The following is a 23,172-nucleotide window of genomic DNA, read 5'->3' on the forward strand; positions in this document are numbered from 1 at the left end:
CCTCTTGGGGCAAGTAGTATGACGCTTGTTGATTGGCTGCTTTGCAGCCTTTCAAAAAGCGCCAAGAAAGTGCCGAACACCGAACCCGGACTTTTACGAAAATGAACTATACAGTTCGGGTTCGCTCATCCCTACTCATCATGAAACTTTTATGTGCCAACATTTTTTCATACGATCTAGTAGTATCCACAGCACTTATAATCCCTGTACCGTCGGGATTACTGAACTTTTCCAATACCTAGTAATGGCCAGTTTTGTAGCTAAAAACAGGTGCATAGATATGGTCCTGAAGTTATACGGGACTTCTGTGAGATCTATAAATAGCAAGGCCAAGGCTGGGTCTCTATTTAGCTTGTGACCTGTTGCCCTTTCAACTAGTTGAAAAATGCTAGACCACAATTCTTTCAACAGGGGGCAATCCCAAAGTATATGTAATAGGGATCCTCTGCCGCCGCATCCCTTCCAGCACAGCAGCCCCGAGCCAGGGAAAATGCGACTTAGTCTTAGGGGGGTGAAGTACCATCTAAGTAATGTTTTCGAGTAAGACTCGAGATGTGACACACATTTCAATCTCTTGGTCGCATAGTTTATAGCTGTGGACCACTGTGCTGGGAGGATACTGCGTCCCAATTCCAATTCCCATGATGCAATGGGGGCTGTTTTTACAAAGGAGTTTTTCCTGCCTAGAAATGAGTACAGTGGGCGGACTCCTTTCCATTTGGATTGCTTCAGAGCCCATTGATTCAGGAGCTCCATGTTTGAGTTTACTATTAGTGTAGGGTTGGAGGCTAATAAGTGACGGATCCTCAAATACTTATAAAAATCCCTTTTATGTATGTTAAATTGGTTCTGCAGAGTTAAAACTTGACTGAGAAAGCAGATCCGCAACCGTTACTACACCCCCTTCTCTCCACCCTGTCAGGGAAAGGTCAGGAAGAAGGTATTGTAATGCCTCTATCGGGGTGAATTTCGCTATAGAAGCGGATACACCATGACCGCTGCTATGATACCGTTTCCAAATATTCAGAGAAGTGGAAAGCAGGTATGGGAGGGAATGTGACGGTACCTCCCTAAAGAGGGAAGCCAACATCATCGCCTTCAGATTGTGGGTTGGGGCAAGCGTCTGCTCGATGTGGACCCAGTGTTTGGGATTATCAGAGGTCCACCATTCTTTAAGTTGATGTACTCTAGTGGCTAGGTAATAATCATAAATATTTGGAAGACTTAAACCTCCGAATTTTTTAAATCTGGACATAACCGTCCTAGCAATGCGGGGAGGTCCCTTGTTCCAAATAAACCCATTAAGCAATTTATTAACGGCGTTAAAGAAGGAACTGGGCAGTTCCAGCGGGAGGATCCTGAACAAGTAGAGAAGCTTAGGGAGCACATGCTGCTGAAAGGCTGCCAATCTGCCGAGCCATGATATCTCTAATTTCGCGATGTTCCCTAATTCCTTTTGGAGATCCAGGAGATATAGTGGGGGTGAGTTGAACACCAAGGTATTGGACACCTGTGGTCTGCCAATCCCAGGGGTAAAGCTCCTTTAAATGCTCTAGCATTCGGTTGGGGATAAAGAGGAGAAGGGCTTGGGATTTTCCTTCATTGAGTTTGTAAAATGATAGAGAGCCATATGCCTGAATAACCTTCCTAACTTCCTGTAGCGACTGGACGGGGTTAGTTAGGGAAAGGATTATGTCGTCCGCATATAAGGAAAGAGTGTGCTGCCTATCCCCGATTCAAACCCCAGAGATATTTTCAGCTTGTCTGATAGCCTGTGCCAGTGGTTCTAGGGACAGTATGAATATTAGAGGGGACAGGGGGCATCCCTGCCTAGTACCGTTTAAGAGATTAAAGGGGTCTGACAGAACACCATTGGCCAAAACTCGGGCTGCAGGACCTTTGTATAATGCTTCTATGGCTCTAATTAGAGCAGCAGGGAACCCCATCTTTTGGAGTACCGAGAAGGCAAACGACCAATTCACCTGGTCTAATGCCTTCTCAGTGTCCAGGGTAAGGAACACCGCGGGTAGTCTCAGCCTGTTGACTCTATCTAGTAAGTTAAAAACTCTCCTGGAATTGTCTGTAATCTGCCTGCCCAGGACAAATCCCACTTGGTCAGGAGCTACTAAGGACGGGATGATTGCTGCCAGTCTATTTGCCAGTAGCTTGGCATATATTTTCAGGTCGGTGTTGAGAAGGGAGATAGGCCGGAAGTTTTGGGGTGTAGTTGGTTCTTTGCCCAGCTTTGGCAAGGTAACAATAGTTGCTTCCAGCATTTCTCTAGGCATGTGTCCATCTGTCAGGATCCATGATAAAGACAAGTGGAGATGCGGGCCCAGAAGTTCAGAGAAAATTTTATAATAGGAATTAGACAGACCATCCGGTCCAGGACTTTTATGGTGAGGCAGCTTTTTGATTATACCCAGTATCTCATCAAGTGTGATGGGCTGGCATGCCCGTCATTTGTGTTCCTCAGACATGGAAGGTAATGAGAGGGAATCCAGAAAACTGCTAATGTCACAATCAGCAGGCTGAACCACCTCCTTATTATCAGCTAGGTTATAAAGGTTAGAGTAAAAGGTCATAAACCTATTGGCAATCGCTTTTGGATCATAAATTTTGTGGGTTTTAGTGGAGTCCCAGAGAAAAGCAATACGGGAATTTTGGGTTCTGCATTTAATTCTATTTGCCAATAACCCCCGCTTTGTTCGCCTGAGAATAATACATGACTTTGACTTTTTTTAAGGACAATTCATACTTATGCAGCATGTGCTCCCCCAGCTGTGCCCTAAGGGAGCGGAGCTCTTCTGAATGAAGAGGAGAGGGAGATGTCTTGTTCAGAATCTCTAGAGCTCGGATTTTGTTCAACAGATACGTAGTGAGGTGTTCTCTCTTCTTTTTGGCCCTATGCCCTAACTTAATAAAAATACCTCTGATATAAGCCTTATGTGCTGCCCAAACAATAGAAGGGTTGTCTACTGTATTTACATTGTTCAGGAAATATTCAGACAAAGCATCTTTTACCTCTTTCTGACAGTCTAAATTTGCAAGTAAATAATCATTTACCCTCGATGTCGAATTCGGGGGGCGGTTATACTGTTCCGAAATTTTTACAGAGATGAGAGCATGGTCTGACCATGTAATTATTCCTATTTCAGAGCTTGTAACAGTTGAGAGGGAAGCTCTATCCACCAACACCAGGTCTATACGAGAATATGTAAGATGAGAAGGGGAGAAATACGTATAGTCCCGTTCCGTGGCGTGATGTAAGCGCCAAATGTCATATAGGGACATTTTGGATAGGAGGTTCATCAATATGTGGGGATTCCGTCTCATAGGAGAGGAGGAGTCTATGGATGCATCAGGAACCATATTAAAATCACCACATATGAGGACCCTTTCTTGCTGTACAGACTGGACTTTACTGAATAGGTTTTGGAGGAAGCGTTGGGAATGTGCATTAGGTGCATATAGACCCACTAAGGTGTAGAGAATGTTGTATAAATAGCAGACATGTATAATATACCGCCCTCCGGAGTCGACAATGGATGACACAGCAGAGTAGGCTACAGTATTCCTGATTGCCAACAACACCCCTCGTTTCTTTTTGGTGCAGTGGGCCTGAAGAATAACTGGGAAACATCTATACTTGATGCGATCAGCATCTGCGGCAATTATATGCGTCTCCTGAGCACAAAAAATATCACACTGTAGAGAGAGATCCTCCCTCCACATCAGATTGCGCTTGTATGGGCTATTAAGCCCCCTAACGTTTAAAGAGCTAAGCTTTAGTACCATAGGTATTCTGTATTGCTATAAACGCAGGAGATGTAATGAAGCGGAGAGAGGCTCTGTCCCGGCAACAATGAACACACGCAATGTAAGTGCAATTAAAGATAGTGCTCTGCCAAAAATATGTAGAAAACCAGAACTGGAGAGTAAAGAGTATGAATAGTGACTGAGGAGTCACAACAAACATTGCCCTAGTGGTAGGACAAAACGGGGAAAGGAATATAGGTAAGGCACATGTATGCGCCTCGGCATCAATAGGGGGAAGAGTCCTGCCAAATGCCATAATAGAGAGAATTGAGATTACTGCTCCATGGGGATAATAACAGATTTAACCCCCTTAGTGCGTTTTCTTCCTTCGCCTATTTTCCACCAGCTGCCACTCTCCAGATGTATGATGACGTCTAGGAGCATCAGAGTCCTGTAAGGATTCCACTGTAATGTTCCAAGATGCAAGGGTCGCTTTGCCTTCAGCGACTGATCGGATCACCACAAAAGAGCCGTCTTTGTGAATCAAAAGCTTGATGGGGAATCCCCATCTATAGGCAATGGAGTGTGCTCTCAAAGTGGTTGTAATAGGGGCAAGAGACCTTCGGAGTTGCAGTGTCGCCGCAGAAAGGTCCACAAAAAGTTTTACCTCAGCATATGGGGCAGGTAAGACTTCCAATTTCCTTGTAGCAGTGAGGACTTGTTCCTTAATGTGGAAAAAATGCACCCTAGCCAGTACATCTCTTGGGACATCATCCGGCAGGTGTTTGGGCTTAACAATTCGGTGTGCCCTGTCAATTATAAGGTCACGATCAGCGCATTTGGGTAGAAGCATTTTTATCATCTTCTGAATATAGGCTGTCAGCTCAGGTGCAGTAACATCTTCTGGGACCCCCCGCAATTTAAGGTTGTTCCGGCGGGAACGGTCCTCCATATCTGCTATTTTTGCTTTGAGCTGAGTGACCTCTTCAGAGAGGAGCTCACGGGAATCTATGAGGGTATTATGGGAGGTAGCAAATTCTCCCATTTTAGTTTCCACATGTTCCATTTTATCCCCCAGTTCCCTAACAGTGGCCTGAATCGGTACAATCGACCTCGAGATTTGCTCCGTTATGGAGTGATGAAACGCCAGCAACATGTCCTTTATCAGGGTTCCTGAAGCTGGTTGGTCTGTCGTTTGCAGGCCCTGTAGCGCCTCATGTATGGAAGGTATGCCCGGCTGGCCCCTAGGGGAAGCTGTGCACTCACCGGAGTCACGGGGACCATGATGTCTCGGTCTCTGCTTGTCTGGACTAGCTGTCGGTGAGGCTTGTATGTCCGCGCTCCCAGGACGCGCGGGAAGGATCCCCTCTGCCATCTGCTGAGGTCTGGGTGAATTCTCTGCAGGAGGAGACTCCGCTGGAGAGGAGCTGGAGGGAGACTTGTTCTGCGGGATGTAGGCAGGTGAGCGCGGGCCCGCTGATGATGAAGGGCTGGAGCCAGGCGTGCTCCGTGTGCCGTCTCCTCCGGCGCCATCTTTGATTTTCTCATGGGCGAAGAAAAAGTCCAGTTTCCCCTGTTGCTTCAAGCTTTTCCTGCCTCTGGCTGCCATCTCACTCGGCTGCTTGGCCACGCCCCCTCAGCACTGACCCTTTTTGCACGCTGCACGGGATAGGAGCAATCTCCACGATAATGTTTAGAAGAAATCCCAGCAATCGTCGTGTCTTGATAGAATATTGTTAATTGCATCAAATAAGTCCTACACCCAGGATGCGTTTCGGCTAGCATGCCTTCATCAACAGGTAAAAAATAATCTGACAAAACAGGTATTTGTGGTTCCATACTTATAGTTAGTCAGGACTAGCATTAGGGTTGCTCTAGTAGGTGACCAGCTCCCTTTCCAGGGTGTACAGGCCTAGTTTCTGTTCCTGCTTTCCATCAGTGTTCGGTGGGGAGTTTCCCCCCACTCCTCACCATGCCCCCATTACCATCCACAGTGCCCCCAGTGCCATCCACAGTGCTCCCAAATGCCATCCAAAGTGCCCCCAGTGCCATACACAGTGTTCTTAGCGCCATCCATGGTGCCCCTAAATGCCATGCAGCCCCCTATTGCCATCCACAGTGTCCCCATTTCCATCCAGTGCTCCCAAATGCCAACCACAGCGCCCCCAAATGCCATCCACAGTGCCCCCCAGTGACGTGCACAGCATAGTAATCAGCCTTTCCTAGTGCTGTGCATGAGTCAGTACAGGCATCACACAGAAGCCTGTACACACAGAAGACGGCTGGCTATCCTGACGCATGTTCACTAGTGTGCAGGTGTGGGGACTAAGGAAGGCCAGCAGGAGGCAGTGATGTCAGCAATGAAACGCGGTCTCCTGCTTCACAGAGGAAGACAAGAAAATGGCGATAGAGCGGAAGCCCTGGAATTGCTGCATGAGCGGTCACGTGACCGTGAAGAGGATCGTGGAAACGCTGCTGCTGTGGGTAAGTATGGCTTTCCTAATATTCTCTCCACAGGTTAAATTCAGGCCCCATTTTTTAGGTAGGGCCAGAGAACCCTTTTAAGGGGCCTGGGTAGGATTGGGTGTGTATAAGTAGGCATTGGGCATAGCTTAGTGTAAAAAACGAAGATTACTCTTAATGGTAATTGGATTTTCATGAACCCACGACAGCACCACGAGAGAGAGGCTCCGCCCCCACAGACAGGAAACCTGAAGTACAAAAAGGCGGAGGCTCTCCTCCCACTTCGGTATGTTTTCCCAAAGATGAGAGTAACTCCGCCCACAGTTATTAGAAACAAATCTCCAGTCCAGAGTATCCTTTTTTTTTTTTTTAATGCAACACCCGTGAAAAGAGAGAGCACCAACCACCAACACAACAGGGATGGGAAATAAGGGTGCTGTCGTGGGTTCAGGAAAATCCAATTTCCCTTAAGAGTAATCTTCATTTTTCCCCTCATCCACGACAGCACCACGAGAGTGAAAACCAAGGAGACACTTAGGGTCGGTTAACAACCGAAAGTACCTTAGTAGCAAAGGTTAAATACGAAGCAGAGTCGAATTGTAAATGGTAATGTCTGAAAAATGTAGGTCGGAGAGGACCAGACTGCTGCCTTACAGATATCCTCAATAGAGACAGAAGCCCTCTCAGCCCAAGAGGTGGAAATAGCCCTAGTAGAGTGGGCCCTGAGGCCTTCTGGAGGAGACTTCCCTGACGATATTGCAGACGTAATCCATCTGGCCAAAGTATTTTTTGATACTGTATGGCCCTTCCTCTTCCCCTGAAAGACAACAAACATTGAGGAAGATTTTCCTCCAGTCTTTAGTTCTGTACAGGTATTGAATTAAACACATCCTAACGTCAAGGCAATGATAGGACTCTTCCTCCTCTGTAGAAGGTGTCCTGGGTGGCAAATCCAGTCAAGTGGCCCATTGCACTACCGAATCAGCTCACCATCTATGCCCACCTTTTACTTGTTTTATAACGGATATTAATGTCACCTCGTTTTAGGTTATAGAGATGTGGACATGCACGGCTAGATCGCCGCTAGCATGTCCGCAATATACCTGTCCTTTAGGGCTGTGTCCTTTTATTTAGTTTAAAAAAAGATTTTAGAGATATGTAAATGAGCCTTGTAAGGTGCCCAAGGGGCTGTACTAACCTTCTTGGTGCCCAGCCACGCCCCCCTGTGAAGGAGCCCAGCACCGCCTGCGTCCTACGAATCTCCTCCTGTCATCCAAGTTAGATTGCCGTAATCTCGCGATGCGCGAGCTCGCGCAGTGCCGGTAAAGTGTTCCTTCCCTGTGCTGGCATCAGCCTCAGGGAAGAAACTGCTCATCGCGAGATAACGGCAATCTAACTGTGAAGAAAGGAGGAGATTCGGAGGACGCAGGCGACCGCGGGTGACAAAAGACCCTCCATTTAAAAACTGAAGAAGGCTCTATCAACTTCAGTGAGAGCCTATGGACTGACACCCCTGGTGTTGAAATGCAGTGCTGCAGAGGGATAGATGTTCCTCTGCTAGTCGGTGTGTGGGGATATGGTGGTCCTCACTTAAGGTAATGTCCCTCTAGTTCTGGGGGTTCCTCAACATCTTGCAGCCACACTGATACATACCTCTATGGGATTTAAATAGAGCCCATTCGCTACTCTCTTGGACGGACCGCCCTGTGATCGTCCGCGTCGGCGTCTGACATCACACGCACGCGCCGCGCGACAACACGTCAGACGCCGGCGCCAACACCACGTGATACCGGCGGCCAATCACAGTCACACACAGGCGCAGCAGATCCATTTACTCACCTTTGCTCTACCAGCATTGGGGTACCTGTTTGGACCCCTTATATGTATGTATGTTATGTTATGTTGATGCATCCCTTGGTGTATTTTATTGCATATCGTATAAAAGTTATATTTTAATAAGGATATTTCCCCACACCTTCTTGTGGTGGGCCTTTACGCATATAGAACCTTGAAATATCAATGAGGCTTTTTCAACCTTAGCCCTACTAAATAATTGTCTTTTTTAGGCTTTCCCTGCAACATATACATACATATACAGTCATGCCCAAAAGTTTTGAGAATGACACAAATATTAGTTTTCACAAAGTTTGCTGCTAAACTGCTTTTAGATCTTTGTTTCAGTTGTTTCTGTGATGTAGTGAAATATAATTACACGCACTTCATACGTTTCAAAGGCTTTTATCGACAATTACATGACATTTATGCAAAGAGTCAGTATTTGCAGTTTTGGCCCTTCTTTTTCAGGACCTCTGCAATTCGACTGGGCATGCTCTCAATCAACTTCTGGGCCAATTCCTGACTGATAGCAACCCATTCTTTCATAATCACTTCTTGGAGTTTGTCAGAATTAGTGGGTTTTTGTTTGTCCACCCGCCTCTTGAGGATTGACCACAAGTTCTCAATGGGATTAAGATCTGGAGAGTTTCCAGGCCATGTCAACGTTTTGGTCCCCGAGCCACTTAGTTATCACTTTTGCCTTATGGCACGGTGCTCCATCGTGCTGGAAAATGCATTGTTCTTTACCAAACTGTTGTTGGATTGTTGGAAGAAGTTGCTGTTGGAGGGTGTTTTGGTACCATTCTTTATTCATGGCTGTGTTTTTGGGCAAAATTGTGAGTGAGCCCACTCCCTTGGAAGAGAAGCAACCCCACACATGAATGGTCTCAGGATGCTTTACTGTTGGCATGACACAGGACTGATGGTAGCGCTCACCTTTTCTTCTCCGGACAAGCCTTTTTCCAGATGCCCCAAAAAATCGGAAAGAGGCTTCATTGGAGAATATGACTTTGACCCAGTCCTCAGCAGTCCATTCACCATACTTTCTGCAAAAGATCAATCTGTCCCTGATGTTTTTTTTGGAGAGAAGTGGCTTCTTTGCTGCCCTTCTTGACACCAAGCCATCTTCAAAAAGTCTTCGCCTCACTGTGCGTGCAGATGCGCTCACACCTGCCTGCTGCCATTCCTGAGCAAGCTCTGCACTGGTGGCACTCCGATCTCGCAGCTGAATCCTCTTTAGGAGACGATCCTGGCGCTTGCTGGACTTTCTTGGATGCCCTGAAGCCTTCTTAACAAGAACTGAACCTCTTTCCTTGAAGTTCTTGATGATCCTATAAATTGTTGATTGAGGTGCAATCTTAGTAGCCAAAATATCCTTGCCTGTGAAGCCATTTTTATGCAACGCAATGATGGCTGCACGCGTTTCTTTGCAGGTCACCATGGTTAACAATGGAAGAACAATGATTTCAAGCATCACCCTCCTTTTAACATGTCATGTCTGCCATTTTAACCCAATCAGCCTGACATAATGATCTCCAGCCTTGTGCTCGTCAACATTCTCAACTGAGTTAACAAGACGATTACTGAAATGATCTCAGCAGGTCCTTTAATGACAGCAATGAAATGCAATTTTATCACTGACTTACCTTTGTCTGCGGGTAAAACAGTTATTTTGGTAGTAGTGGACAGGTTTAGCAAAATGGTACACTTCATTGCGTTACCCGCACTACCTAATGCTAAGACTCTTGCTCAGGTATTCGTCAGTGAAATCGTGAAGCTTCACGGGGTCCCCTCCGATGTTGTTTTGGATCGGGGTACCCAGTTTATTTCTAAATTTTGGAAAGCTTTTTGTTCCCATTTGGGGGTACACTTGTCCTTTTCCTCAGCTTTCCATCCTCAGTCGAATGGACAGACTGAGCGTACCAACCAAAACCTTGAGACATATCTAAGATGTTTTGTGTCTGAAAACCAAGAGTTGTGGTCATCATATTTACCGTTAGCTGAGTTTGCCATAAATAATCGTCGTCAGGAATCCACAGGCAAGTCACCATTTCTTGGTGCATATGGTTTTCATCCCCAATTCTGTACTTTCAAGAGGGGGGGGTCTTCTGGGGTTCCCGAAGAGGAACGGTTTTCGTCATCTCTTTCATCGGTATGGCAGAAGGTGCAAGCTAACTTGAAAAATATGGGAGGTAAATACAAATGCATGGCTGATAAGAGACGGTCGCCAGGTCCGGACCTAGGAGTGAATGACTATGTGTGGTTGTCTACTAGGAATATTAAATTGAAGGTTCCCTCTTGGAAACTGGGTCCTAGGTTTATTGGCCCTTACAAAATTGTAGCCATCATCAACCCCGTGGCTTTTCGCCTGGAGTTACCTCAGGCTTTTAAAATTCATAATGTTTTTCATAAGTCGTTACTCAAAAAATATGTTCCACCTCTAGAACCGTCACCGCTGCCACCCCCTCCTGTTGTCGTGGATGGTAATCTAGAATTTTAGATATCCAAAATTGTTAATTCTCGTCGGGTCCGCCGCTCTCTTCAATATCTGGTGCATTGGAGAGGTTACGGTCCCGAGGAAAGAATGTGGGTTCCTGCGTCTGAGGTAAACGCCGACAGGCTAGTTCGGGTTTTTCATGCCTCTCATCCTGAGAGACCTGGTCCTGAGTGTCCGGAGGCCCCTCGTAGAGAGGGGGGTACTGTCACGAGGGTATCGAGAACCACGCCTGACTCCGTTATACCCGGGGTCAGGAAGTCGCAGCGGTTGGCTGCACGCTCTATTTAAGATAGGGCTGTTTTCCTTATGGTAGCTTTCTGGGTTTGCTTTGCAAACCCTTTTGGCTCACTCAGGGATCCGTACCTCCTTATATTCCTCTCTCACACTTCTCTGGTTGCCAGAGATAGAACTTCCTGCCTGGACATCTATTCTGACCTTCTGGAGCTGTGTTGCTGCGTTCTCTGGTAGTTGGTCCAGAACGCTACCCTCCGGATCCCTGTTGGACCTTTGTGGTCTATTGTGATCGCCCACCTGGGTGTATGTGCTTGTCTGTTTTGTCTGTCCTCTCCCTGGTGTTTCCCTTAGTGATAGTGGTGCGGACTAGCGATCCCACCGGCCCGTTCACTATCTAGGGCTCATTTTAGGGAAAGCCAGGGTTTAGGCACGTGATCGCCGCACGGGTGAGGAACCCATCTAGGGACGTCAGGGCAGTCAGGTGCCAGCCGCAAGGTGAGTTAGGGGTCACCACCTTTCCCTCTCCCTTGGGCAGGGCTTTCCCTTTTATCCTCCCTGTGCGTGACGTCGGTCATTACAGTGGAGGGAGGATCATCAGGTATATCCTTCTTGTCTTCCTCCATTGTGGCTTGCCAGAGGGTCTCAAAGCTCCTAATCCGGGTTGTATGGCTGCAAAAAAAACCTCCAGGAGCCTTTTCACATGCGGTGCTTTAATTCCCATTCAACCCGCCATTATCCACATTCGGGTTACGCGCTCCCTTTATGCGCCTCCCATGACGTCATCACGCCGCGCCTCCACATCCGGCGCCTGCGTTCCACGACATCCTTGCTTCCTGATACGCCTCTCAGGCTTCCGGAAGCACCCGCTCCTCCCCTGGGCTGCTCTTCAGTTTGCCTAAGGTGTGCAACAACGCCACCAAGCAAACTTTCCCCAAGCACTTCAGAGCCCTCCAGCCAGCTACCGCGCCTCTGCCAGTCCACCAGCGCATAATACATGACGCCAAACTAGAGTACCTGGACCACAGAGGGGGTGCCCAAGGAAAAAAACACACGTGACTTTAGGCTTCCTTCCAGAGACAGGAAACCATACTGAAGTGGGAGGAGAGCCTCCGCCTTTTTGTACTTCAGGTTACCTGTCTGTGGGGGCGCAGCCTCTCTCGTGGTGCTGTCCATCCTTAGCCTTTTCAAAGTTGGGAGTTATGTCCAACTGTTTCTGCATCCTGAGGAGGCGGATGCATTTAGAGTAGGTACTGCTGAAAAATACCAGCAATTAAAGGGGTTATCCAGAGAAGCCTAGACCTTCCCAACACAGTGACATCACGTGACATAGGGGGAGCTACAGCCAATCACAGGGCTGCGGCCCGTGATTGGCTGTAGCGGTCACGTGTGCCCCCATCGACAGATGTTGTCCTTTGCGCACACGGGAGCGGAATTGCTGTTCCAGAAGCCCGACAGACCGTATCCAGCGGTGTGGATCAGGTAAGTATCACCAGTATCCTGAGTCGGGTAGGTCTGGGCCACTCTGTTAGAGTTAGATAACCCCTTTAACATTGCTGGTAAGAAACTTTCACTGGCACCGGCCTCTGGTTGTAAGTAGGGGCTGGGTCGGTGGTTTAGCATTACAGCCCTGTCTAGGTTTGTCGTTTAAAAAAACTTAATGGCTGAGTTCACACTTCAGTGTTTTGGTCGGTGATTTCCATCAGTGACTGTGAGTAGTGTTGAGCGAACTTGTGTTTGCAAGTTCGGCGTACAGGTTTGGATTTTCTATGGATAGCGCTACCACGGACCATAACTGAATTCTATGACAGCACGCACCACGGAAGCCTTTTAAGAGACATTCCATATTGTATTCCGTCATAATAGAAGTCTATGCTGGACATAGACTTCTATTTGGAAATGAATGAAGAGGGACACGTTGTGAGGTGCACGAAGTGCGCAGCTGCAAGTTTTTTCCGCACTAGGCCATGCCTCTAACTCTACCCAAAACATAACTAAACATCTAATATCACCCAGTCCCTTAAATGCCGCCACGTAGTAATTATTCCCCCATTATGCCACCCCGCAGTATTTATGCCCACATTGTGCCGGCTTCACAGATTATGCCCACTCACAGTAGTTATGCCCAGATATGGGCCCCCTCACAGTAGTGATGCCCAGATATGTGCCCACTCACAGTAGTTATGCCCAGATATGGGCCCCCTCACAGTAGCAATGCCCAGATATGTGCCCTCTCACAGTAGTGATGCCCAGATATGTGCCCCCTCATAGTAGTGATGCCCAGATATGGGCCCCCTCACAGTAGTTATGCCCAGATATGTGCCCCCTCACAGTAGCGATGCCCAGATATGTGCCCTCTCACAGTAATGATGCCCAGATATGTGCCCTCTCACAGTAGTGATGCCCAGATATGTGCCCCCTCATAGTAGTGATGCCCAGATATGGGCCCCCTCACAGTAGCTATGCCCAGATATGTGCCCCCTCACAGTAGCGATGCCCAGATATGTGCCCTCTCACAGTAGTGATGCCCAGATATGTGCCCTCTCACAGTAGTTATGCCCAGATATGGGCCCCCTCACAGTAGTGATGCCCAGATATGGGCCCCCTCACAGTAGTTATGCCCAGATATGTGCCCCCTCACAGTAGCGATGCCCAGATATGTGCCCTCTCACAGTAGTGATGCCCAGATATGTGCCCCCTCATAGTAGCAATGCCCAGCTAAAATCGCCCATAAACGGTCAGAAACATAGCCTAGCGAACGTGTCTTGTAGAAATGTGCTTTGTGCTCCACTGTTAATAAAGCATTTTGAATACAAAAAAAAAAGGCGGAGAAAGCCAGGGAGCGTTCAACGGCACGCAAAGAAAAAGCAGTCACGTGAGGGGCGGTGCGTAATGTGAATAGGAGGTCACGTGAGGGGGAGGGGCGCGGTGTGTTGTTAGTGTATAGGAGGCTTGTAAATGATTGGGGATAGCAGGCAGAGGGTTCCAGGCTCCACAGCGGCGGCGGAGGAGGAGGAGGGATCACAGGAATTGGCGCACTGCAACCATGAAGGCCAGCTCCAGTGTTCCGAAATTCCTCACTAAAATCTGGGCTCTGGTGGAGGACCACAGGAACGCCGAGTACATCTGCTGGAGCCAAGTAAGGACGGAGCTTCCTATTGTACCGTGTTTACATCAGCCTCCATGATGGGGCCTTATGGGCTGCCAGTCACAGCGTTCATTGTAGCGCCGGCCGGGGGCAGTGATCAGTGGGCGGGAGAATGAGGCCGTGTGCTACCATTCACCACACATCAGTCCAGGTCTGGGGTAGGAACCTGCTTCTTGTGCGTATGGCTCCAAGCCTGCACAGAAGGCACCTGCCCGTGTATTGGCTGGTGCTGTGTAAACAAAGACAAGGGCTTTCCATAACTGGTGCCCTGCCCTCTGGATAGGTCATCAGTATCTGATCGGCGGGGGTCCCACACCCAGGACCCTGCCTTCTCGCAGCCTAGGCTTCTTTCACACTTACGCTATTGAGATCCGTCATAGCGGGGGAAAACGCTTCCGTTTTGCCCCCATTCATTGTCAATGGGCACAAAACGCACCAGAATGCGTCCCCATCGCGGACAGAATAACGCTGCAAGCAACATTTTTCTGTCCACAATGTGGTGCGGAGCAAGATTGATCCGTCCTGGCACACAGTGTAAGCCAATGGGGACGGATCCGTTGTCTCTGACACAATGGAAATCTGATCTGTTCCCCCACTGACTTGCAATGGTTTTAGAGACGGATCCGTCATGACTATTTTGCGGATAATACAACCGGATCCGTTTAAAACGGATGCAGGCGGTTGTATTATCATGACGGAATCGTTTTTGCTGGTCCATGACTGATCCAGCAAGGATGCTGGTGTGAAAGTAGCCTTACCAAGCACCACGCTGTACATTGTATAGCAGCTCAGCACTTTCACTTCAGTGGGGCTGAGCTGCGTCTAGGCCACGTGACCGATGAACGTGATGTCACATGGCCTAGGGAAAGCGGAGAGAGGGCTGTGGTGTACTGCTAGTGCTGCTGCCTTCTCCAGCAGCTGATTCACGGGTGTATTAAACATTTTTAGCACAGTTTGTTCTAAAGGGTTAAAGGGGTTGTCCGGACTCTTACTATTAATGGCCTGTCCTCAGAATAGGTCATCAATATCAGATCGGTGGGGATCTAACACCCGGGACCCCCACCGACAATCAGCTGTATGAGGAGCTCTTCCGGCAGGTGCACACTGCGTGCGCCGGCTCTTCATGCAGCTGATTGTCGGTGGGGGTCCCGAGTGTCGGACTCTCGCCGATCTGATATTGTTGACCTATTCAGAGGATCGGTCATCAATGTGAAAAAGCCCCAACAACCTTTTTAAAGGGGTTTATCCAGGAATTGATAGTGACCTATCAAGATGGGTCATCCCTGTTGTTTCAGTGAGCTCACTGGAGCTCCAGGCAGCTTGCCAAGCACAACGCTGTATATTGTAACTAGGCCATATGGCTGATGGACGGTGGCTGCACCCACAGTGCACCAGACTCTTCTAGCAGCTGGTCGGAGAGGGTGCCGGGTGTCAGACACCCACCAATCTGATATTAATGGTGCCTCAAATTAAATTCCTGGATAACTTTTTCAAGTTTATCTAATTCTACAGAGTATCTTGCTTTCAGTTTCACACAGAACCCATCAGGTTGCTGCTCTGACAGCTCGATGTATAGCCCTTAACTGAACTCTTGACAGCTCATAAGCACTTATTTAAGGCATATTCCTATCTGTTTTGATAAGAACTGAGTGTTTGTGAGCTGTGAGGAATTTAGAGATAAGGGCTATACATCGAGCCTTCAGAGCAGCAACCTGATGGGTTCGGTGTGAAACTGCAAGCAAGAGATACTCTGTAGATAGACTAAAACCTTAAAGGGGTTGTCCGGGTTCAGAGCTGAGCCCGGACGTGTCCCCCTTTTCACCCACGCAGCCCCTCTGATATGAGCATCGATGCAGCCTGGGCCAAGCAGTGTTGCCGATGGGTATGGGTACTGATTTGCGACAGGAGACCCCCAGTCTACATATTACATGGTCAGCGCGCTCAGCTGACATCCAATGTGTGTGACCAGCTTTAGCCAGCAGCAGTGTGTCATGTTAGTTGTCAGAGGGAAGGCAGCAGTGTAGTGGTTGTCAGCAGTGGCCAGAATATGCCATGTATAGAAGATATCAGCCAAGAGTGCTATCCCATGGTGAGATTAACGGAGCTGGGGTCTTTTATAGCAGCTGTGTAGGCCCTGGCACTGCTCCAATGCCCCCCACCCTTCTGGAGGCCTCAAGCATAAGGCTGCCCCCCACACTGTTAGCTGCAGCCTCTAGATGCAGAAAGTGTAAGACTCCATAATCCTTCTCCTCATAAACTCTTCTCCCAGAAAGTCGTCAGCCACTTAGGCACACATTGCGGATTACGTGCGTTTTTTTTTTTTTTTCCCCCCACGCAGATTCTTGTGCGGAAAAGCCAGCAAAGTGTATGAGATGAAATGTCTTTTCTTTCCGTGTGGTTTTAAGAATTTACCCTTTGCAATGCAAGGGTGAGATCTGCGGCAAATCCGCACCAAAACCCGCAAGTAACACATACAGCTTTTGGTGCGGAAACGCACGGAAACCTGTATCAATTTTCTGCTTGTAAACCTGCACCCGTGTGCCGATACCCTAAGGCTAGTTGCACACTAGCGCCAGAGATCCGGCAGGCTTGTTCTTCTGCGCACTCCGGCATTTCCAGAGGTTTGTAATGCTCTGTCTGGCCCCATTCACTATAATAGGGACCGGTGGAGATACGCCGCGTTACGGCAATTATGCTGAGAATCGGCTGGAAGAAAAGTAATGTGTGCAGCGGTTTTCTTCTGGCTGACTCTTGGCATATTTGCGTGAATGCAGCCGGATCTTTGTCGGTCCCCATTATCGTGAATGGGGCTGAACGGAGCCTTACAAACCTCAATGCCTGAGTTTGCAGAGGAACAGCCTGCCAGATCTCTGACGCTAGTGTGCACCTAGCCTAAGGGTACTTTCACACTAGTGTTATTCTTTTCCGGTATTGAAATCCGGTAAAGGGTCTCAATACCGGAAAAAAACGCATTTGTTTTGTCCTAATGCCTTCTGAATAGAAGGCAATCCGTTCAATAGGCATCAGGATGTCTTCCGTTCTGTCTCTTGTATGGTATTTGACCGGACAAAATACCACAGCATGCTGCAGTATTTTTTCCGGACAAAATCCCAGAACAATACCTCACTTGCCGGATCCAGCATTAATTTTCATAGAGATGTATTAATGCCGGATCCGGTACCAAGTGTTCCGAAAATTGATGAGATGGATCTGGAAAAAAAAAAGCTATCCGTTTGTATACGGCTTGCTGGGTCCGTTGCCGGAACTGCCTGGCGAATTCTAACAAAGCTAGTGTGAAAGTACCCCAAGACATCTGAAGGCCCTCAGTACAAGATGCCAGCACACTACAATGGGTTCATGGTCGCTTGTCGATGTGTGTGGTGACTTCTAACAGACTAATTGCAGATGTTTAGCTGAAATCTAATTGTGTTCTGTCCTAGTGGACATCTACTGAATAGGTAAGTTAAAGGGATTGTTCTCCTGGTAGGACAGTCGTGACCTGTGCTGGTGTCCCGTTTAAGGAATATGTTTAGATTTGGCACGTTATTTTTATGCATGTTTTCCCTTATGCTGGAAAAAGAATCCAGAGGTCCACGTAACACCCCATTTGTGTTTGGTTTCAGGATGGAAACAGCTTCATTGTGCTGGATGAAGAAAAATTCGCTAAAGAAATCCTGCCCAGACACTTCAAACATAACAACATGGCGAGCTTTGTGAGGCAGCTGAACTGGTGTAAGTTACATGACCTTGTGGCATGGCCGCCGTGTGATATTTGGAATCTGGTAAAAATGTCGCCTCCAATTTATGGGGATCCTTTCCCCTCGTTTATGCTGCCCTCACTAAGGGTAGCGGGTGTTAAAGGTGCTGCTGGTTACCCAACGGACGAGCGAGGCGCGGTCATCTAAATCATCGTTTGTGGCAGAAAATCTGCACTCTGCTGGGGACGAGCGATGACATTAGCGCTCGCTCCTCCGCATACTGTGGAGAAGATGGATGCATATAATAGCAGCAGTCTCCTTCACTGACGAGCGGACGATAGTCTGGAAGAAACGCTTCAGTCCCAACAATTGTTTCCTCCATTGGGCCATGTACAGGGGCTTTCGTCATCTCCTCAGTCACTGCACAAGGTAGAAGGAAGTTCATGAATCAGCCGGACTCTTGTCTGGCAGTGCATGTCGCTTCACTGGGGGGCGCTGCCAGCATTAAAGGGGTTCTCCGGGCTTTTAATATTGATGACCTATCCTAATATGAGATCGGCGGTATGAAGGGAAGGTGCGCGTGTGCCGTCTTCCTGCTCGCTATAGACGTAGCAGCAGGAGGAGAGCACCTTCCCTTCATACAGCTGATTGGCGGGGGTGCCGCGTGTGTGAAATGGGTATTTTACAAATGGCCGCTTGTTTCTGTGTTGAAAAGCCGCAGATTAGCTCCATTTAATCTCTGATCCACGTAGAAACCAGAATCGATGTGCTTTTGCACATCCTAATTGTGTGAATGGGATCCAGCAGCCACTTTTTACAGTATTCCTCTACAATTTCCAATTTGGGGAGGATTCCCTCCCTTAATAATTGGGAATATGTCGGAGGGTTGTCTAAGGGTCAGAAGTCATTAGGGTTTAGTTAACCGTTCTGTGGCTCTTTATTTCAGATGGCTTTCATAAAGTAATGCAGGATGAGACTGGTTCGACCAGGCATGATAAATACTGTTCAGGCAGATACCAGCATCTCTTTTTCAAGCGTGGCCATGAAGAGCTACTGACAAAGATAAAACGGAAGGTAACGGCAAGTACGGGAGATAAGCGGGTGTTCCGGAAGGCTAAGGTGTGTTTGCTTGTTTGTTCTTTACAGATTTCAGGTATAGTATTTAGCCTGTGCAAGTGACAGGAAATATGCTTCCCGGTATAACGACACTTACGGGATAGTCCCATCTCGGACATTGATGGCGTATTGCTAGGGTATAAGGTAGTAGTGCCAGGCATGGCAAGTATTTCTGCTTGGGGCTACTGATCTGACATTGATGGCATATCGCTTATGTCTGAGGTGGGAATACCCCTTTAAAGGCATTCTCCCATCTTGCTATTGCTTGATTCCGTCCCCTGCTGCGAGGACAGATGGCGTGGTATGTGAGCGCTTCCCTTTCCTTGTTTCAGCGATCGGTGGGGGTCTCAGTACTCAGACCCCCACCAATTGAAAAAAATTGTATGACAAGTCAGTGATCCTTTAATGTTATTTATACCACACAGTGAAGGCATGTTTTGGACATGTCACAAACTCGCCATTACTAGCCTAGAAACCCCCTTTAAGGAGTCTGAAGGGCTCTGAATGGTTCATCTAGAGCTCCTGTAGCTGCCCCTAGGCCGGCTTGTGACACGCAGAGAACACTGCAGCCTTGAACGTTCTCTCCCTTACTAAGGTTCTGCTCACACTAGCGTCAGGAGTTGTAGTTTAGATGAAATCCATGGCACTTTGCTGAGCGATGCTTGCTGTCAAATATGCCATTGGAGATCTGTTTACTGATATATCCTACCTTGTCAGAGTCCGTGTTCTTCCATCCTATACTATGGCGCTAAAGAAATATTTTGCTGTGCCTAAAATATATATATATATATATATATATATATATATATATATATATATATTTATTTATATTATTCGATTTTCTGAGTGTTATATATTGATGACCTATCCTCAGAATAGGTCATACATTTGTGATGGAGGGGATCCCACTCCCAGTTTGAAGAGACTGCGGCACTTTGATGATCACTGTGGCCTCCTCTCTTTGTACGTTGTTTAGCAGCTGTGCTTGGTATTGTATCACTTGAATGGACGTGACGCCACAGCTGTTCACCCGAGTGCCACGGCTCCTTCAGACAGTGGAGTTGGACATCAGACCACATACTGATGTCCTGTCCTGAGGATAACCCCTCAATATTAGTCCCCAATTACGATTTGAAATCCTCTAATGTAATGTATCTCTCTCATTTTGTGTAATTCACGATTCTTTAATTTTAGCTTGATATGTATATCTATTATGTGCTTTTTGATGTGGGTGTCATTAAACAATTTAGAGAGTACCTATCGTTCTAAAAAGAAATGAAGATTAATGTTGAACTACTTGTACCGCTTGGTGACCTCAATGCCACTTACTGGTGGTTACCTAAGTTTCTTTGAAGTAGCCCAAACATCTTGATGCCAATGATTACCAATCACTGCCTCCCCAAGATCAAAAATACCCAATGACCACTCTAAGCAGTTGGATATGTATATTGTAACTAATGCAGCCAGAAATTGTGTATCTGACGTATATTTTAGGTCGACCCCCGATCCGTAATTCTGGTTTCTGTAAATGCACGTGTTCTCTCTCTGTTCCTGGGGTGGGAGGGCTTTTTCTAGTAGACTGTGTAAGAACTGTTCTGCAGTGACGTCCCCTCCTTCATGTCTAGTATTTAATGTTTTACACTAAAGGGTTTCTTTTTTCTAACCGATACCATTCTGAACATTTACAGACAGCCTACAGGGAAAGGGGCACTAGGCTACTGGAAGCTGCTTGACATGCACTTTTGTTAGAAGCAAAAGAAAAAAAGACGATGGGGACCTGTCACAACAAATGCAGTGCAATCTGCAGGCAGCATGTTATAGAGCAGGAGGAGCTGAGCAGATTAATACATAGTTTTATGGGGCGAAATTCAGTAAAATTTGTAATTTATACATTTTCTCTGCACTTTCTGACTTCAGTTGTACATGGGGGAGGTGTGAGTGATTTGATAGCATGCTTTGTGTAAGTATGTGTATATAATAGATAGCTGTACACAGGGGAGGTGTTATCACTGATGGATAGCTTTCTCTGTGTAAGTGTATACAGAAATAGCTGTCAGTCACTGATAGCTGTACACGGGGAGGTGTTATCACTGATTGATAGCATTTTCTGTGTAAAGGGCCCTTTACGCCAGATTGTCCACCAGATAATCGCTAACAAGCATTCATAGGAACACTGGTTAGCGATTATCTGTTGGTGAAAAGGTGCCGCCGATTACCCGATGAACAAGCAAAATTCTCATACGTCGGCTAATTGGATCGTTTGTGCAGTCACCTAAATCGTCGTTTGCTGGCAGCCGATCGTGTCTGTATAGGAACGAGCTATAGCATTAACAATTACTCCTCGCCGTACTGTGGAGGGGATCGCTGCATGTAAATGCAGTGATCTCCTTTACTGATGAACAGGCGATTGCCCGGAAAGGAACTCTTCCTTCTCGACAACTGCCTGCTATATTGTGAAGGGGATAAGTATGTATACAAGGAATGCTATCAATCACTGATAACACCTCCCTGTGAACAGTGAAATCAGAAATAGCTGGGATTTAAATGTATAAATTACAAGTTTTGATAAATCTTTTGGCACAAAACTCTATCAGTCTGCTCTAGAACATGCTGCCTGCAGATTGCACTGAATTTCCTGGTGCCAGGTCCTCTTTAACTCATGCAATTCAAAAGCACACATTTTCAGGGCATTTCAAATCTGCTGTGCACAGTGACAAAAAATTTAATCTACATCCACCATGTAGATTGTCTAGTAACCATATGTAAAGTAATGGTGACTATTCCAAGGAATCAAAAGAAAAATCACCACCTGTAATTCCAGCCATAGAAAGCATCTAGCCACCTCCATTGTGATGTTGCACAGTAGCTGTCCTTCATGCCTTAAAGGGGTTGTCTAAGATTTTACTATTGATGCCCTATCTTCGGCAGTGTACTTCCAGAGATATTGCAATACAGCTGATCGTTGGGGTGTCTGAACCCTGCCGATCAGATCCTGAGTAAAGGCAATCCATAGTAAAACCCTGCACAGCAGCTTTAAAGGGATATTCCGGTTGGTTAAAGTTCTCCCCTGTCCACAGGATCACTAGAACGGGGGACCTGAATTGACCGGAAGGGCCGGTCGGAATGACGCTCCGTTCATCTCTGTGCAAGTTCTGATCATTTCAAAGGATGCTGCAGAGATTATGGGGCCGCGGTCTTTGTGATTGCTGGGGTTCCCAGCGGTAGGGCCCCCATTGATACCAGTTTAAACTGATCACCTGCCACTATATGAAAGACAGTTTCCCTTTCAGTTTTATGCACACGTATCTTTTTGCTATCTCGGGTAAGATTATTGTATCGAGGTTTTCAAAGAATTTTTCTTTAAAGGGGTACTGAGGCTTGGTAACACTTTTGATAGGTCATAGAGACATACCAAACGTTTTTATATGTGGGGGTCTAAGCGTTGAGACCCTCGCTGCTCCCAAAAGTTTTACCAAAGCTCGGGGACCTTCTAGATTCATGTAAATAATATATACCCCATTGAGATTCTTGTCCCACTCATTGCTGTTGAAAGGCCATAAGAGAATGTGACATGTCCTCACCAAGACTCTGTCATTCATGATGTACAATAATTTTCTGCCAGGTGTCTGTTCCACGTATTGAGAGTATTGAGGAAGGTAAAACTGGGCCAGATGACATGCAGAAAATATTAACCTTTCTTCATCAGCTACAAGCAAGACAAGATATCCTTGATACAGCTGTTGAATCTCTAAAGAGGTACTCTAGAGCGAGACGTCTTGGATAGGACTGTGAAAAGAGAAAATGTGGCACCCTAATGCATCACGATTGCAGTGTCGGACATTACTTATACGCTTGTGTTGCCAGAATGTCTCCGTTTGAGTGGGAGCTTTGGGTTAATAGCGCTGGACAGCCACAGCAAATACTATAGGCACCATTTAGCATGGCCTTTGTGCTGGGAAGAAAAGCCATCGGTCAGGTGATCACATCTTTCATGCCATTCTATGTAAAAGTAATGTGCTGCCCACATAGAATGAACCCATATGGAGATGAACAGTTGGGCAATGAGCGGGAACATTGCCCCGTGCATCAGCCTGTGCAAAAGGGCCGTCAGCATTAGACGTTCAGATTATTTGGTCACTTTATATAGCTTAATTTGAGGTGGCCATGCACTTGAGAACTGTCAGCTATGACTTCTCATACATAATGCTTGCTTGGCTCAGTCAAACCTGCATATATATGTAGTGAATGAGGAGAGGGACATCAGTTGAAATCCAACATGCCCGATCCTTTATCTAATCTAACATCAGCCCTCGGCAGGCACCTAGATATTCTGCTGTACCCACTGACATAGATCTGATGTGTATGGGCAGCATTTAAATTGATAATGGTCTGGGTTTGTGAGTTTGACTATCCGAGCCCTGTTG

At 47.0% G+C, this 23,172-nt stretch overlaps 1 protein-coding gene across 5 annotated transcripts in view; it reads left to right on the forward strand.

Annotated features, from left to right (window-relative positions):
* Positions 1–13,709: 13,709 nt before the first annotated feature.
* The window catches only part of LOC120998459 (heat shock factor protein 2-like), a 45,847-nt gene continuing 36,384 nt past the window's right edge, over positions 13,710–23,172 (forward strand). For 2 of the 5 annotated variants that reach the window (XM_040429079.1, XM_040429084.1), the window contains exons 1-4: positions 13,712–13,925; positions 17,558–17,666; positions 18,579–18,751; positions 22,371–22,504. In XM_040429079.1, the coding sequence (XP_040285013.1) occupies positions 13,833–13,925; positions 17,558–17,666; positions 18,579–18,751; positions 22,371–22,504 (509 nt within the window). In that variant the 5' untranslated portion in view covers positions 13,712–13,832. Of the gene's footprint in view, positions 13,926–17,557; positions 17,667–18,578; positions 18,752–22,370; positions 22,505–23,172 lie in introns of all 5 variants that reach the window. The other 3 variants (XM_040429080.1, XM_040429083.1, XM_040429081.1) reach the window with 3 other exon arrangements.

Source organism: Bufo bufo, chromosome 4 (genome assembly GCF_905171765.1).
Source record: "Bufo bufo chromosome 4, aBufBuf1.1, whole genome shotgun sequence".
Classification (NCBI taxonomy): domain Eukaryota; kingdom Metazoa; phylum Chordata; class Amphibia; order Anura; family Bufonidae; genus Bufo; species Bufo bufo.